The sequence below is a fragment of the Melanerpes formicivorus genome, unplaced genomic scaffold, assembly GCF_026170545.1.
Source record: "Melanerpes formicivorus ecotype bairdi unplaced genomic scaffold, bMelFor1.0.p_v2 SCAF_8, whole genome shotgun sequence".
Classification (NCBI taxonomy): domain Eukaryota; kingdom Metazoa; phylum Chordata; class Aves; order Piciformes; family Picidae; genus Melanerpes; species Melanerpes formicivorus.
In genome coordinates, this window is record NW_027142360.1 from 4,858,781 (window position 1) to 4,875,819 (window position 17,039).

At 44.7% G+C, this 17,039-nt stretch overlaps 1 protein-coding gene across 1 annotated transcript in view; it reads left to right on the forward strand.

The window, feature by feature from the left end:
• PTPRO (protein tyrosine phosphatase receptor type O) overlaps window positions 1-17,039 on the forward strand; it is a 233,714-nt gene that overhangs the window by 138,803 nt on the left and 77,872 nt on the right. The window contains exons 3-6 of the mRNA XM_068141874.1: window positions 7,871-8,029; window positions 10,525-10,677; window positions 12,330-12,776; window positions 14,190-14,351. Of these exons, the coding sequence (XP_067997975.1) occupies window positions 7,871-8,029; window positions 10,525-10,677; window positions 12,330-12,776; window positions 14,190-14,351 (921 nt within the window). The remainder of the gene's footprint in view (window positions 1-7,870; window positions 8,030-10,524; window positions 10,678-12,329; window positions 12,777-14,189; window positions 14,352-17,039) is intronic.

Here is a 17,039-nt window from a genome sequence, read left to right on the forward strand (position 1 = left end):
GGCCGGGATGCCATTGGCCTTCTTGGGCCCCTGGGCACACTGCTGGCTCACGTTCAGCTGCTGTCAACCAGTACCCCCAGGTCCCTCTGCCTGGCTGTTCTCCAGCCACTCTGACCCCAGCCTGTAGCACTGCATGGGGTTGCTGTGGCCAATGTGTAGAACCCACCATTTAGATGTGTTCAATCTCATCTAAGTGCCTCCAGAATTTAGACATTTCATTTAGTGCTTTGCCAAATTTGAAAGAAAACTCTGCTCATTAGTACTTGGTGCTAAAGTAGTTGATGAGAGAAATAAAGAGCAAGGATGTAAAAATGAGTGACTGAAATTCTCACTCATCCTCTATTCTCCCAGCTTGAGGCCTTGTTTTGTTCTTCCCTGGGTGACTCATGCCCATATAGCCTTTTTATTTCCAATTACTCGTCTATTATTCTTTTTTTTTCTGTTTTATTTGGTTTGTTTTGGGGTGTGATTTGTTGTTTTGTTTTGTTTGGGTTTTTTTTTGTGAAGGAAAAATTGTTTGTACCTTTGAAGGAGTGGAGAAAGCAGTACATTGGAGAGCCATCATGTGGTATAGGAAAAATGAATCTCTTCTGGGAATTGGAGAAATCAGGATCTTAGCATTTCTGAGGCTACTTAGGAGCAGCTCTTTCTGACTTTTTTTTTTTCCCTTTAGCTTATAATTAGGAGCTTTGAATAGTAAATGTCTAATTGTTTCCAAAGCCAAGGATTCCTCACATAAATCACCGTAATATATTCCCTTTAGGGAGACTTCTGCCTCTGTGTCTTCTACCAAAACAATATTCTCCTCCAGAGATGGGTCTGCTGCCTGGGACTCTGCTCTCTTCAGCTCTCAGAAAATAATTGACATTAGGCCTAGTTAATGCTTGGTTGTCATTATGCCAGATGCTGCAGGAAGTGATTCAGCAGGTTGAATCCTTTCCTCTGGCTCGCTAATGGATCAGAGCTGTTGAAGTAAGAGCTGCAGAGCTTGGGTTGGTTGGTTCATTGTAGGGGGGGTTTTGTTTGTTTTTTCCTCTAGTGAAAGGTAAAACTTAAGCCTTTTGTGTTTTTCTTTCTTAAAGCATGGCATGGAACATCTTTTAAAAGGCTGGTGATTTGTGGCAGCCCTAGTAGTGAAATGCAGCCCAGAAGGCCATCTAGGTCCATTAGTGCTCAGCTTTCCCCAGCAAACAAATCACGTTAGCCCTCTTTTAAGGCGAAGAAGCTCCTCCATCAGAATCAAAGAAACAGAAAGGACTGCAAGCATAAGATTTCCTGCCACAATTTCCATTGAAAGGCTGGTCTAAAATACTGCTCTAAATGTGCTCAAGAGCAACACATGTGCCTTTGCTTTTATGACATTATTTTTAAGTTTGTATCACCTTTTTATCTGTCAGTTTACGCGGATGTCTAGAAATTGCAGTATATACCATCACAGCTCAGATACTGCTTTCATACCACTTCCCTAAGCAATAGCACACGCTCTTTCTGTGACCTATCATAAACCTGAGCATTATGCTCCTAAAGCATTCAGCAGCAGCTTTTTAATCTCAAAAATTGGTTGCTTTTTAGCGAGAGATAAATCCCTAAAGTTCATCGCGTAATGGAAGATTTCCCCTGGCTATGGCTTACTCCCAGCAACTATAGATATGTAAATAGTATTAACCTGGGAGGAAAAATAACATAATTCACAACTTCTTTGTGTGAATCACAGCATTGTTGAGGCTGGAATAGACCTCTGAGATGATCAAGTCCAGCCTCTGACCTAGCACCACCACATCGACCAGAGCATGGCACTAAATGCCACATCCAACCTTTCCTTAAACACCTCTAGGGTCGATGACTCCACCACCACCCTGGGCAATCCATTCCAGTGTCTTATTCCCCTTTCCATGAGGAAGTGCTTCCTAACATCCAATGTAAATCTCCCCTGGCACAGCTTCAGGACATGCCCTCTGGTCTTGTCACAAGTTGCCTGGGAGAGGAGCCTGCCCCCCACCTTAATACAACTTCCCTTCATGTAGTTGTAGAGTGTGATAAGGTCCCCCCTGAGCCTCCTCTTCTCCAGGCTAGACACCCCCAGCTCCCTTAGCCTCTCTTTATCAGCCTTTCCCTCCAGTCCCTTCCCCAGTCTCCTTGCTCTTCTCTGGACCTGCTCCAGCACCTCAAGAACTTTCTTGCAGTGGGGGCTCAGAACTGCACAGAGTGCTCGAGGTGAGGCCTCACCAGTGCTGAGTACAGGGCAGAATTCCATCCCTAGTACTGCTGGCCACACTATTCCTGAATAAAGAGAAGTGTCCATGGGAATCATAGTATCCTAGTACCATAGTATCAGTCAGGGTTGGAAGGGACCACAAGGATCAGCTAGTTCCAACCCCCCTGCCATGGGCAGGGACACCCCACACTAGATCAGGCTGGCCAGAGCCTCATCCAGCCTGCTCTTAAACACCTGCAGGGACGGGGCCTCAACCACCTCCCTGGACAACCCATTCTAGGGCTTCACCACTCTCATGGTGAAGAACTTCCTCCTCACATCCAGTCTGAATCTCCCCACCTCCAGCTTCATTCCATTCCCCCTAGTCCTATCACTACCTGAGATCCTGAGAAGTCCTTCCCCAGCCTTCCTGTAGGCCCCCTTCAGATACTGGAAGGCCACAATTAGGTCACCTCGGAGCCTTCTCTTCTGCAGACTGAACAGCCCCAACTCCCTCAGTCTGTCCTCATAGGAGAGGTGCTCCAGCCCTCTGATCATCCTTGTGGCCCTTCTCTGGAATCAGGTCACTCCATTAATGGAGCTTCTGGAACTTCTTTTTTTACAGAATTTATGATAGGAATGTAAAACATGATTCATTTAGGTTTGAATGTGAGAAGCAGGAGTTGCTACCAGTCCCATTTCAGCCACCCACTCATAATACTACATCTAACCTGCCACAGTAATCAGTCATTGATTCACTCTGTAGAGTGAGCTGACCTACAGCTATTAAAACCAAATTGGTTTGGACTGGATTGTGCTGCTTTTTTTAAATGGGCTGCTTGGTTTGCTTTTCTTTCCCCCTGAATTGCCAATGTTAATATCTAGGGGGAAATTGAATGCATTAATGGAGGATTCAGCAGCTGGAATTTTCCAGGGCATTCAAGGAAGAGGTTATCCTCATTTATTGTGCTCTCTTCATATTTATGTAATGCAAGTTGTTTGATAAATGCAAAATGCTGGAGAGTCCAGGAAAAAACACAGAAGCTTCCCATAAAGAGATATAACAGGAAAGCAGTTGCTATAGGAGCAGCACATTCTGAGACAATAAGATAGAAAGAAACAAGGCAAATTTAGGTCTTTATCCTGTGAGCTTGTCTCTGTGTGTTTAATATAACCTGCAAGTCTAAAAATAAAGAGATTATACACAAAGTGCCTTAAATAAGCTATTAGAGGGACCTCAAAATTCTCTAAGTCTCTTATGTAATATGGCTTCAGGCATTTCCTGCTGTCTTCAACTACCTGAAGGGAGGTCGTAGCCAGAAAGTTGTTGGTCTCTTCTCCCAGGCAACCAGCACCAGAACAAGAGGACACAGTCTCCAGCTGTGCCAGGGGAGGTTTAGGCTTGAGGTGAGAAGAAAGTTCTTCCCAGAGAGAGTTGTTAGCCATTGGTATGTGCTGCCCAGGGAGGTGGTGGAGTCACCATCCCTGAAGGTGTTCAAGAGGGGAGTGGACGTGGCACTTGGTGCCATGGTTTAGTAGCCATGAGGTGTTGGGTGACAGGTGGGACTTGATGATCTTTGAGGTCTCTTCCAACCTTATTGATTGTATGAATTTATCAATGCAGTACAGAGCATTTAGACAGCTCAGAGTTTTCTGGAGCATTATATTACACTTCATTTAGGCTGTTTCCTGAGCACCACTGAAACCTGTGGGAGGCTAGATACTAAATCCTGGAAATTGTAAAAGGAAAAAGACCAGACTCTTTGTGTTCTGAATTACAAATACAGAGTGAGAAGAGTGACATTTCACATTGTCTCTGAGTTTAATCACCACAGGAGCAGTTAATAAGTGAAAAAACCAGAGCATGATTTTTATCTGCCGAGTGTCCTTTTAATTTCACAGCGTGCAAATAGCTTTTGATGTGAAGATTTGGTGCCGAAGGAAGGAAGATAATGGCAGAACCTTTAAATTGCATTACGTCCCTCATGCTTCTCTGCTAACATCAGCCATGAGCAAAGAGAGGATAGTAAGTGGAAGATAACAACAAGAAAGAGTCTGTGGTGATTACCGCTTAATTCAATTATTGGTTAATTAAATCAAAGCGTCAGGAGGGGGAAAAGAAATCATTTGGATTAGAAATGAATATAACTTCCACCCTTTATTTGATTTGTTGTAGGAAGGAATAAATGGGGTAATTTAATCACTGACATAGAGTTTCAGCAGCTCTTTCAGAAATAAGGAGCTCTCAGATGTGAATGAGATAGCAGAAGCAAGCCTAGGGCACACCCGATAACATGAAAGATGATTGCATGTAAGCCCTGTGCTGTTTTAGAGATCCTTATTGACATTTAAACTCCTATTGCTTGCTGTGTGAGCTGTGATATGAAGCCTCTGGTCATGTGGATAGTCAGCTCAACTATTTATTTCAGAATAAATAAAGAATAGATGGGGGAAAGCCCCAGCAGAAAGAAGAGGGCAGGCTTTGTTTCCTGTGATCTGTTTCATTATGCCCATTTATTTCTAGGCTATCATCAATTATCAGTAAAATTTGCACAGGTCCCATCGCTGACCTGCCTGTTGGTGTCCGTGAGATTGGGAGTTTCTATTAGTAAGTGGTTAACATGTTGATATTTACCTGAAACTATTGAAGTGTCTTAGCCATGAGAAACAGTTTAATAATCCCACACCACTGCGTTCTCATGCTCTGGCAAAGTTAAGAGTGATAATGCATCTTAAGACTGGAGGAAAGGTTCTGTTTGCATCTCTGGCTTTTGCCCTTAATTGTTGGTTTTTTTCACTTCTCATCACATCTGAAAAGTTAGTAGTGTGGTGAAAATGCTGGGCTGGTGATTGAGTTTTGATCTTTGTTTCCACTGCAGTCTATTCCATCTTTGATTAACCTTTTCCATCTTCTGTGGGATAACTCCACTTTTGAAACTGGTCTTCCCTTTCATCTCCACTTTCTCTTGCCCATGATGACTGTATGCTCTTTGGAGAAAAAAATGGTTTTATTAGTTTTACTCCAGGGCCTACTGCAGCAGAACCTATGGAACAGGTCATCTTGAGTGCAATCACACAGCACTTACGGGATGGCCAAGGGATCAGGCCCAGCCAGCATGGATTTAGGAAGGGCAGGTCCTGCCTGACCAACCTGATCTCCTTCTATGATCAGGTGACTGCCTGGTGGATGTGGGGCAGGCTGTGGATGTAGTTTACCTGGACTTTGACACCATCCCCCACAGCAAACTCCTGGCCAAGCTGTCAGCACCTGGCTTGGACAGCAACACTCTGTGCTGGGTTAGGAACTGGCTGGAGGGCTGAGCCCAGAGAGTGGTGGTGAATGGTGCCACAGCCAGCTGGCAGCCAGTCACTAGTGGTGTCCCCCATGGATCAGTGCTGGTCCCCATCCTGTTCAATATCTTTATTGATGATCTGGATGAGAGGATTGAGTCCATCATCAGTAAATTTGCAGATGACACCAAGCTGGGGGCAGGAGTTGATCTGTTAGAGAGTTGGAGAGCTCTGCAGAGGGACCTCAACAGGCTGGCCAGATTGGCAGAGTCCAAGGGCATGAGATTGAACACATCCAAATGCCAGGTTCTGCACATCAGCCACAACAACCCCATGCAGTGCTACAGGCTGGGGTCAGAGTGGCTGGAGAGCAGCCAGGCAGAAAGGGACCTGGGGGTAGTGGTTGATAGTAGGTTGAACACGAGCCAGCAGTGTGCCCAGGTGGCCAAGAAGGCCAATGGCATCCTGGCCTGCATCAGGAATAGTGTGGCCAGCAGGAGCAGGGAAGTCATTGTGCCCCTGTACTCAGCACTGATTAGGCCACATCTTGAGTCCTGTGTCCAGTTCTGGGCCCCTCAGTTTAGGAAAGATGTTGAGTTGCTGGAACATGTCCAGAGAAGGACAACAAAGCTGGGGGGGGGTTTGAAGCACAGCCCTGTGAGGAGAGGCTGAGGGAGCTGGGGTTGCTTAGCCTGGAGAAGAGAAGGCTCAGGGGAAACCTTCTTGCTCTCTACAACTACCTGAAGGGAGGTTGCAGCCACGTGGGGGTTGGTCTCTTCTCCCAGGCAACCAGCACCAGAACAAGAGGACACAGTCTCAAGCTGTGCCATGGGAGGTTTAGGCTGGATGTTAGGAAGAAGTTCTTCATGGAAAGAGAGATTGGCCATTGGAATGTGCTGCCCAGGGAGGTGGTGGAGTCACCATCATTGGAAGAGTTTAAAAAGAGCCTGGATGGGGTGCTTGGTGCCATGGTTTAGTTGATTAGAGGGTGTTGGGTGATAGGTTGGACTTGATGATCTCTGAGGTATTTTCCAACCTGCTTAATTCTGTATTCTGTAACTTTGAACTCAATGTGTCCTCTAGGGCCATGCTAATCAACAACTTGATTTTTTCAGTCTGTTCCCTAAATCACCATGATAATACTTCTAAGGATGATTACTGAGGGTGTTGTTGCCTCTATTAAAATATGTAAGCATGAGAAATTTCAACTGTTTTGAATATCTGCTTTGCCCTCTTAACCAATGTGTAGTTGGCTTGCTATGATTTTCTGCTTGCTGAGGAAATCATACAGGACATAAAAGATAAATGTATTTCTGTATTTTGTGTATGGATAAAGGAGATTGAAAGGTAAAGTAAATCTATGTCTATGTTTTGTGTGTGGAAAAAGAAGGTGGAATAAAACTGTGACTCTTTTATTGTCAGCAACAATCAAGACTCCCAGCTGCTGCAAATTAACACAGCTTTCCTTGGTTGATGGAGCTACAGTGGATTGCCAAATCATGGGATATGGGCGGGGGGGGTGTTTCTTTTGGTAGCCCACCCAGCTCAGAGTTCAGAGCACTGGATCAGCAGTTCCTCACATACTTCCTTTCCGTGCACTGCTTTCCTCTGTGCCCTCCAGCAAAGCACTTCACTCCTCTGTCCCTCACTTATTCATCAGATATGATGGGAATGGGGGCTGTCGAGTTACCAATTAAATAAAGAAATGAATACATAACAAAATACACTGATAAGCTTCTCAGATAATCCTTAAAGGTCACATTTATGCCAAAGTTGTGAGCAATTCCAGGGGTTCTATTAGTTTGTCAGGGTGTTTTTACATGACTGGCAATCATTGAAGGTGGAAGTCTTTCTGGGGTGATGGCTGTGAGTGCTTAAATAGTAACTGCACTATTATGGCAAATAAGGGAATACTTCTGATAAAGTGTAAGCATCAAGAACATAAACTGTTTGTGGGAGGAGCACACAAATATTCCCTTCAACAATATCCCAGGAAACTTTGCCCCAGACCTCTTTTGAAGCCCCAGATATCACCTGTTGGATCAAAGAGTGCCTGTGCCGTATCTAGCACAAACATTTGTTCCATTGGTGTTGTACATGGAACATTTGTCCCATTGGTAAGACACTGGAACAGGTTGCTCAGGGAGATGGTGGAAGCCTCATCATTGCAGGTTTTAAGGTCAGGCTGGATGTGGCTGTGAGCAACCTGATGTAGTGTGAGGTGTCCCTGCACATGGCAGGGGGTTGGAACTGGATGATCCTTGAGGTCCCCCCCAACTCTAACAATTCTATGATCCTGTATGTGTGTGAAGAATTCATCTTGCCTATTAATCTGCTCCTTTCTTCCTTTGGTTTTTCTCTCTCTTTTATTTATCTATACTTTAGAACCCCTTCCTGTGAGCAGTGTTTCTATCTATGATTACAAACCATCTCCAGAAACAGGAGTGCTGTTTGAAATTCAGTACCCAGAGAAGTACAATGTTTTCACCAGGGTGAACATAAGCTATTGGGAAGGAAAAGACTACCGAACGATACTCTACAAAGGTAGGAGGAAAATGTTCCACCAACACCTAATGCTCACTCCTTTTATGCAGTGGTCTTAGGTGTGGTTTTGCCATGGATTGGTTATAATGCTTTCTATTGGTTATAATGATTTCTATTCCTGCTAACATCTCTGCTTATATAATGATTTTAAATCATCAAGTATGGGATGGGGCTTCAAATTAAACCGGTGGTTCACTACCCATCCTACTTCCTTTCTTCTGAGTTTTAGAGGGAGACTGGATGGTCTGGATGTTTTTAATCATTTTTCTTTTAATTTTCTGAATAAAAACTGGGAATGGCTGCCTGTGGTGGTTTGAACCTTAACTGGGATTTAAAAGCTCAGATGGGGGCAAGGCTGAGAATCCCTCCCCCACTCCCCCCTCCTCTTTCCCAATTGAGAGAAAAAAAAGGGGGGGAGAAGGAGCTAATCTACTGTGAAACAATTTGGAGTCAGTTTGGAAGTAGAGAGGTCAAAAATTTCTTTAAACAACATATATATATATATATATATGGAAAAATATGTATACAAAACCAGTCCTTTGGAGTCCTTTGAAGAGGCATGGAAGTAGCAGGGAGGAGGACCAGGCCTGACCACGTGGCAGAGAAGCAGTCCTCTCATCCAGGCAAGGCAGGAGCCAAAAAAGAGAGCTAATGGCTGCAGTGTCTTCCTTTTTATAGGCTTGCTGGACAGGGAGGGGGAGTGGAACAGACTAACTCAGTTTCTCAGGGGGAAAACCCCCTCCAGGGAGGGCAAAGCTCTCACAAGCCCTCCCCCACCCTGCTTTCAGGATGGGCGTAACCCATCACACTGCCCCAGTTTCTGCTGCTTCCAAACAAGCATGTGCACTACAATGCAAAAAAGCTTTCCCTGCTGCTGCACAATCAAATACAAAAGAAAATTAGAAAGGAGGGGGGAAAAATCCAAAACCTAGTAGGAAGGCCAGAGATATGTTTCTACTTCCCAGATATACTTGTTGAGATCCCTGGAAGACATTCTGTGCCAGTTGGAAGTGTTAAAAGTAATTCCCAGCCTCTTCCCTCTAGCCAAGATTTCCTCTTTGGTGAATAGCTGATAGGAGAGCTTTGGGATGCCCCAGAGCTGGGAAACCCTTTCAGGATACCTGATTCCTGGTGTGGGATTTAAACCTGGTAGTTTTGTATAACCACAGAGTGACACAGTGCTAACAGTACTATATTGTATAGTACTGTATCTTACTGTAGCATTCAGTACTGTCCCTGAGCTAAGGAACCCTGCTGCATATCATAGACTTCAATCTTCTTAAAATAATCTGAACAAGAGCAATCAGTCTAATGATCTAGGCAGTCTAACCAATTTAAGCAACCAGTCTAACCATCTTAAGAGTCTAATAAGAGCAAATTACACTTTATTTTGTTCTTGTTGATAACTTTTGCCCTGCAGTATAGCTTAAGCATAACATCTGTCTCAGATGGAAAGCATCCTAAGAGGCGAGAAAGCTACCTCCATACTCTTGCAGACCCTTAAACCCCAGTGGTTTAATGTTCCTTGGCGGCGGCAAAATGCCTTTGAGCAATCCAGCAGGTGCTGTATGGACTTTTAAATACTGAGCTCAGGCTCCCCCAGTCGGGCTGGCTGCTGTTAGTTCTTTCTATGGTCAGCAGAGGGAGATAGGAACCTCCAGAAGGAGGTCGGGAAATTTTGGAGTCTTTTCACCTCAAAACAGGGTGGGGTTAGAAATCACATTTTCAATGCTGACAAGTGCCAAAAGTTAGGGAGACTGATTCTGGACCAAAGCACAAAATATAGGTGACCTCCTTCTAGAGAGCACAAGACATACCAAGCAGTAATTTTTTTCTGCTACAGCTAATAGGTATTTCCAGGGGTTGTAATGCTGCAGCTGCTGCTAAGTAAAAAAGTCAGCCTGAATTAGGAGAGTCACTAATCAGCTTGCACACTCCTTCCCCTAGCCAAATAGCCCTAAACAACTCCTCTTCATCCTGCACATGTACTGATGATGGATGCAAGCTCAGCTCTCAGTACCGTGGCTGGTACTCAGCTGCATGGTGGATGGCCCTTTGAGCAGCTACTCTGAACGTTGTGCCTCAGTCAGCAAAAGACCAAGGAAGCTTTTGTGTGCCCAATTAATGCTCTGCAGAAACTGTCAGAGGCTAAAGAGCTAAAGAGATATACAGTGTCATGTGGAACAGGTTGCCAGATTCAGTTCCCTTTCTGGTTTTCCTGTGAACAGTAGTTCATGGATGTTGAACTTCTTTCTTTATTATTTTTTGTGTAGCAAAGTGGCTTTGGCAGCCAGGAGAAATGTTAGCAAACTGACTGATAGAATTGCAGATCTTAGGGCAGGCTGAGCAATGTTCAAACAGCTGAAACGCTGCCAGGTCAGCATCTGCAGTTGCATTATCAGAAAGTGAATGTTTGGTGCTTTTTTTTTCCCTCTTTTATTATTTTTTTTTCCTTTCTTCTTCCCTTTTTTATTTTTTTTTTAAACCTTCTGCAGATTTCTTTAAAGGTAAAACAGTTTTCAATCACTGGCTACCAGGTATATGCTACAGTAACATCACTTTTCAGTTGGTGTCAGAAGCAACCTTCAACAAAAGCACGCTGGTGGAATACAGTGGGGTCCAGCATGAGCCCAAGCAGCACAGAACAGGTGAAGAAAATCATTCCATACCATTTGTTCCAAGTCTGTGTGGCTACCTTCATTTCTGCCACGGGGAGAGGATTGCTCCCACAGGGAAGAGGGGGTGTGTGGGAGCGGTCCTGAGAGCTACTCCTGGCCAGGAGTGTGGGAGGAGGATGCTGTGGCTAGTACTTAGTTTTATATGTGCAGTGCAGTGGAGAGAGGAATTGGCATGAGTGATTTTGTCATAAAACCTGCTTCTTGGGAAAGAAATTATGCTTTGCTTGGGAAATGCTAGGCCTTGTGCTAGGAATTAATTTTTGAGGCACATCAATAGCTGCACTGAGCATACTATTGATCTCTCTATATTGGTCTGTCTCCTTGCGCAGTGAATCATAGCTAAACTGTTGGGGAAGGCCTTCCTCATTGTGCAGCCTTCTGTCACAGAGGAGAATGTCATAGTCTCCCCACTTGATGGCCAGTTTATGCCCTGAAGCATGAACTTTTAATTTCCTGAAAATTGCAGGGTTTTTTCAGGGTCCAGAACTAATTTAATTTGGTCCTGGGACGATGCCCAGAACTTTTCTGTTAATCTGCTGGACCACAGATGTTTTCCAAGGTTCAAGGTGAAATGAACCAGTGGTAAAAGCAAAAGGCCAAATCTTCAGATGAATACACTAATCTTGGTCCATTGCCTCGAACAGAGCAAAACCAACTGATGCCAGCTGAGTTCTGTCCTGAGGATTCTAAATGTATTGAGACACTGAACCATAAGAATGTGACCAAAGAGGTCACATTTTTCTTTCCTGCTGCCTGCCCATCACTCATTCTTTACACAACCTGTAACAAGATTTTAGTGGCTAAGTTTGTGTTAGTGGCCATGGATAAAGCGGCCATGGCTGGGACAGGGGAGCTAGATAAATTAGTGTGTTGTAAAGTTGCTGACTTAAAAGGTGCCAATCAAAACTGTCTGCAGAGGCTGCTTGCACTTGTCCTGTGTAAGGACAGACAGACAAGGAGTTACAGTGAAGCAGACAAAATGCTGTGTGTTCTCTTCCTGGCATAAGTTGAAATAACTTCTTTGCGTGCCAGAATCTTGTCTTCTGGAGACCTATATCTTAAGACCAAGCTTTCACAACTATTAAAATTTAAACTGATGTTCAGTGCTTGTGAAAAGGTGGCTGCTAAAAGCATATGAAAAGCCCTACAGCAACGTGAAGGTCATACCTTTTAAAATGTGGCCCGTGCCATACATTGGTTTTGACTTGTTTTTCAATTCATTGCTGCAGAAGGTTTTGGGGTTGGGTTTTTGTGTTTGCTTGGTTGGGGTTTGGGTTTTTTTTTTTCAATGATAAAAATCTTTCTGGAAGATGCAATAAAATAAATTAAGATCCCCTCTTACAAATTCACACTTGAGTAGCATTGTTGCTGTAATAGCACTGGGGTCTGATTTATTGTGACTTCACTTCTAATTATTTTTTCCCTGGTATTCTTGAATTGTGATTCTTCTGTGAGTTCATACCCGTGGTGATCCTTCTAGAATCACTTCTGCTAGTGAGGATATGTTAGTAAAAGGAGAATCTCAATAAGCTATTTCAAAATGCCCCTAAATGCATTGGTTTTCTGCAAACAATACTTCTCTGGGGAACCTGTTAAAAGACTAACCCTTGCTTTTCTTTTAGTTCCTTACCCACCTCGAAACATTTCTGTTCAGATTGTATCAATCAACAGAAACAACTGGGAAGAGCACAGTGGGAATTTTGCAGAAGAATCATTCATGGGTCCAGAAGAAATCATAAGGAAAGAAAAACTTGGCCATGTTTCTGAGAACCCACCTGAAACTCCCGCAGGGAACACAACTGCAGCCTGGCAGGAGTACCGCGATAACAACACCGAGCGTGAAACCACACCACAGCCATACTGGTGGCCAAGCGAAGCTGAGTCATCAGAGGGGGAAGAGGAGTTTGTCAATGCAGTTTTGAGGGATTATGAAGCCAAAGATGTCAACACATCTGAAAAACTCACACCAGAGCCCCCTACTTTCCTTCCTGTACAAATGGTGCTGACCTGGTTACCACCAAAGCCACCAACTGCTTTCGATGGTTTCCATATCAATATTGAAAGGGAAGGTAAGACAGAGCGCTTATACCCTTTTCATACCTCTTCTTTGTAGTACCATTGGTAGACTGCCTCCTTTACCAGCTATTAACTACCTAGCACTGTGCTTCAGAGGGCTTGGTTAGATCTCCTGTATTTCTTGGGAAGTTTCTTGCACTGAATAGCATCCAGATCTGGCTGGATGTCATAAAAGGAAGGGAGGAGAGGCAAATTGCAGTTTGCAATTCTTTGTCATTACACGAGATTTATACTGTTGTTCATATTGCTGCACTGTTTACACTTCACTTATAAATCCATTCTGGTATTGGAGAAAGGAGAAAAGAGTTGATAGGAATTTGAGACAAAGGAGGTGCATTGTACTATGTATGTTTTTTCTGCCATTGAGAGGCTCTCAGGGGAACTTCAACTGGACAGGGCTCAGAGGAAAGATAGTCTAGACTCACATTAACAGCTGTCTCAGAGGAAAGCTACCAAACATATGCCTTAGGCCAAAAGGAAGCTATGGTGGTGAATGGAGAGCCACAAAGATGATGAAGGGGGTAAAACATCTTCCTTATGAGAAGAGACTGAGGGAGCTGAGGGCTCTTTAGTTTGGAGAGGAGGAGACTGAGGGCTGACCTCATTCATGTTTGTACAGATGTGCAGGGTGAGTGCCAAGAGGCTGGAGCCATCCTCTGCTGGGTGATGCCCAATGCCAGCACAAGGGGCAATGAGTGGATGTTGAGGCATAGCAAGTTCCATGGAAACAGGAGATAGAATTCTTTCCCTGTGAGGGTGACAGAACACTGGAACAGGCTGCACGGGGGGGTTGTGGAGTCTTCCTCTCTGGAGATATTCAAAAGCCACCTGGATGTGTTCCTGTGCGATCTGCTCTAGGTGATCCTGCTCTGGCAGGGGGGTTGGACTGGATGAGCTTTCAAGGTCCCTTCCAGCCCCTAACATTCTGTGATTTTGAAATTATAGCACTGCAAGGAAATCTCCATAATGCTTAAAGATTCTCTATTGTAAAGTCTGTTTTATCCAAATCAATTCTATTTCCTGACAAGCAATTTTCATAAGCCTTCCCACATGGAGGGTAAATGCTTTTCTTATTTGCAGAAAAGGAATGCAATGGATGGAAAACAATCCTTTTCTTCTGTGCCAGTCACTTGCACTGTCTTGGCAATGCTGGTTTGTCCTCCCTCCCACAGAATTAAAGTTTGGCCTGGGTTTATTGTTCACCTACACCTATACTGCAACCTTGGTCATTAATTACTCTTGCACTGATGGCCAGAAATGAAATCCAGTCCTTTGGGAGACTTTTATTAATCCCACATCAGGAAGTGTATTAGCATGTCTTTCATAAATTGTTTGCAAAGTGGCTGCAGCCTTTCACATTTCAATTAATCCACAAACTGTTTTTGTCTTTTCCCCCCCTAATTTAGAGAACTCCACAGAATTTCTGACAGTAAGTGAAGACACTCACAAGTTTGTTGCTGAACTGAAAGAACCAGGAAAATATAAGCTGTCTGTAACAACATTTAGCTCCTCTGGCTCTTGTGAAGTTCGGGGAAGTCAATCAGCCAAAACACTTAGCTTTTACATCAGTAAGTATGTCAACAAATCTCTCTTTTTTTCTCCCGGACCAAGATAATGTAGAGACTGACCACTGTGGCAACTATGGCATCTGTGCAGGATTAGAAGAGTCTGGTCTTCTGCAATTGCTTGTGCTAGAGAAGGAAATATGTTACATATTATATCCTGCCCAGATGGGCCTCCATTGTTCCATCTTGGCAGAGCTAAGGACTGAAAGCAGGTGGTGTATTTGATAGAGTCATTGCCCAGTGTTCAGAAGTAGCTCGCTGAAACAGGCTCACCCCCTTGTGTCTTTCAAAGAGAGGATTTTATCCCAAGAATGAAATTGGTGGTTATAGAGATTCTTTTAAAATACTCAGCTTCCTTATTACTGGAGACCATATGTACCAGGTTAGGTGTGAAGCATATCTCAGGCTGAGAGTGTGGGGCCTGCACAATTAGGCTCTGAACTCTGAAATTACATGGTCTCTGAGAGGACATGGGGCAAATTACAGTAGATTCAATAGGCCAGCCTGCTAAATTCAGAAGAGAAAAAGCAATTTGTTATTTCCCTGTGGACTCCCAGGGGTTTTTAAACTGAAGATTTAGTAAAAGACAAAGTAATAACACACTACCACACAAACTAATATCAGGGCTGACAATTAGATCAGCAAGTGAGACAGGGATTGGTGAATTCAGATTATTATCCTTCTGATGGCTGTGATCACCTTTGTACCTTTTTCTACAGAAGGAAATAGATATAGCCTACAGAATGCCCATACCGTGAGAATGAGGGAATACTTGCAGCACTACACAATTTTACCTGGGGAAGGATAGTGTCTCCCCCAGATCATGAATGCTGCAACAAGACACAGTAGATAAGGCTAGCAGAAATATTCATATTAAAAGGAAATGTACTCAAGTACTTGAGTATATTACTAATTAAAAATGTGTCTTAGAAGCTCATAACATTTGCAAATAGTAATTATTTAGCCTTAGCTTTATCATCATCTTAGCTGGCAGATGTGCTGGCGAGGCCACTCTCCATAATTTTCCACCAGTCCTGGCTCACTTGTGAGGTCCCAGACGACTGGAAACTGGCCAACGTGGTCCCCATCCATAAGAAAGATTGGATGGAGGAACCTGGAAACTACAGGCCAGTCAGCCTGACCTCAGTGCCAGGGAAAGTGATGGAGCAGATTATCCTGGCGGCAATAACTGCACCTGCAGGATGGCCAAGGGCTCAGGTCCAGCCAACATGGATTTAGGAAGGGCAGGTCCTGCCTCTCCAACCTGATCTCTTTCTATGATCAGGTGACCCATCTGGTGGATGTGGGGAGGCCTGTGGATGTGGTCTACCTGGACTTCAGCAAGGCCTTTGACACCGTCCCCCACAGCAAACTGCTGGCTAAGCTGTCAGCCCGTGGCTTAGACCACTACACTCTGTGCTGGGTTAGGAACTGGCTGGAGGGCTGAGCCCAGAGAGTGGTGGTGAATAGTGCCACATCCAGTTGGAGGCCAGTCACCAGTGGTGTCCCCCAGGGATCAGTGCTGGGCCCCATCCTCTTTAACATCTTCATCAATGATCTGGATGAAGGGGTAGAGTCAGTCATCAGCAAGTTTGCAGATGACACCAAGTTAGGGGCAGATGTTAGTCAGTTAGAGGGTAGAAAGGCTCTGCAGAGGGACCTCGACCGACTGGACAGATGGGCAGAGTCCAATGGGATGGCATTCAACAAGTCCAAGTGCCGAGTGCTGCACTTTGGCTACAGCAATCCCATGCAGAGCTACAGGCTGGGGTCAGAGTGGCTGAGAGCTGCCAAACAGAGAGGGACCTGGGGGTGCTGATCAACAGCCACCTGAATATGAGCCAGCAGTGTGCCCAGGTGGCCAAGAGGCCAATGGCATCCTGGCCTGCATTAGGAATAGTGTGGCCAGCAGGAGCAGGGAAGTCATTCTGCCCCTGTACTCTGCTTTGGTTAGGCCACACCTTGAGTCCTGTGTCCAGTTCTGGGCCCCTCAGTTTAAGAAGGACATCGAAACACTTGAAGGTGTCCAGAGAAGGGCAACAAGGCTGGGGAGAGGCCTTGAGCACAGCCCTATGAGGAGAGGCTGAGGGAGCTGGGGTTGTTTAGCCTGGAGAAGAGGAGGCTCAGGGGTGACCTCATCACCCTCTACAACTACCTGAAGGGTGGTTGTAGCCAGGAAGGGGTTGGTCTCTTCTCCCAGGCAACCAGCACCAGAACAAGGGGACACAGTTCAAGCTGCGCCAGGGGAGGTTTAGACTCGAGGTGAGGAGGAAATTCTTCGCCGAGCGAGTCGTTCGTCATTGGAACGGGTTGCCCAGGGAGGTGGTGGAGTCACCATCCCTGGAGGCATTCAAGAGGGGACTGGACGTGGCACTTGGTGCCATGGTCTAGTCATGGGGTCTGTGTTGATAGGTTGGACTCCATGATCCTCGAGGTCCTTTCCAACCTAAGTTATACTGTGATACTGTGATAACGGAATTCCACTAACACTCTTATGGTTTTAATACTTTTATAGGTGAAAGATACAGTATGTGGTGGATTGAAATTAATCCCCCCCAAATATGCCCCCAACATAAAATTGCCAGTCTAGCTCAGCTTGGGATGGAAGCAAATGAAACTCTATTTACAAGCAAACTAAAATCTAGAAATATGAAATGCAGTGAGTATGGGCAAAATATACAGCAGATGTAC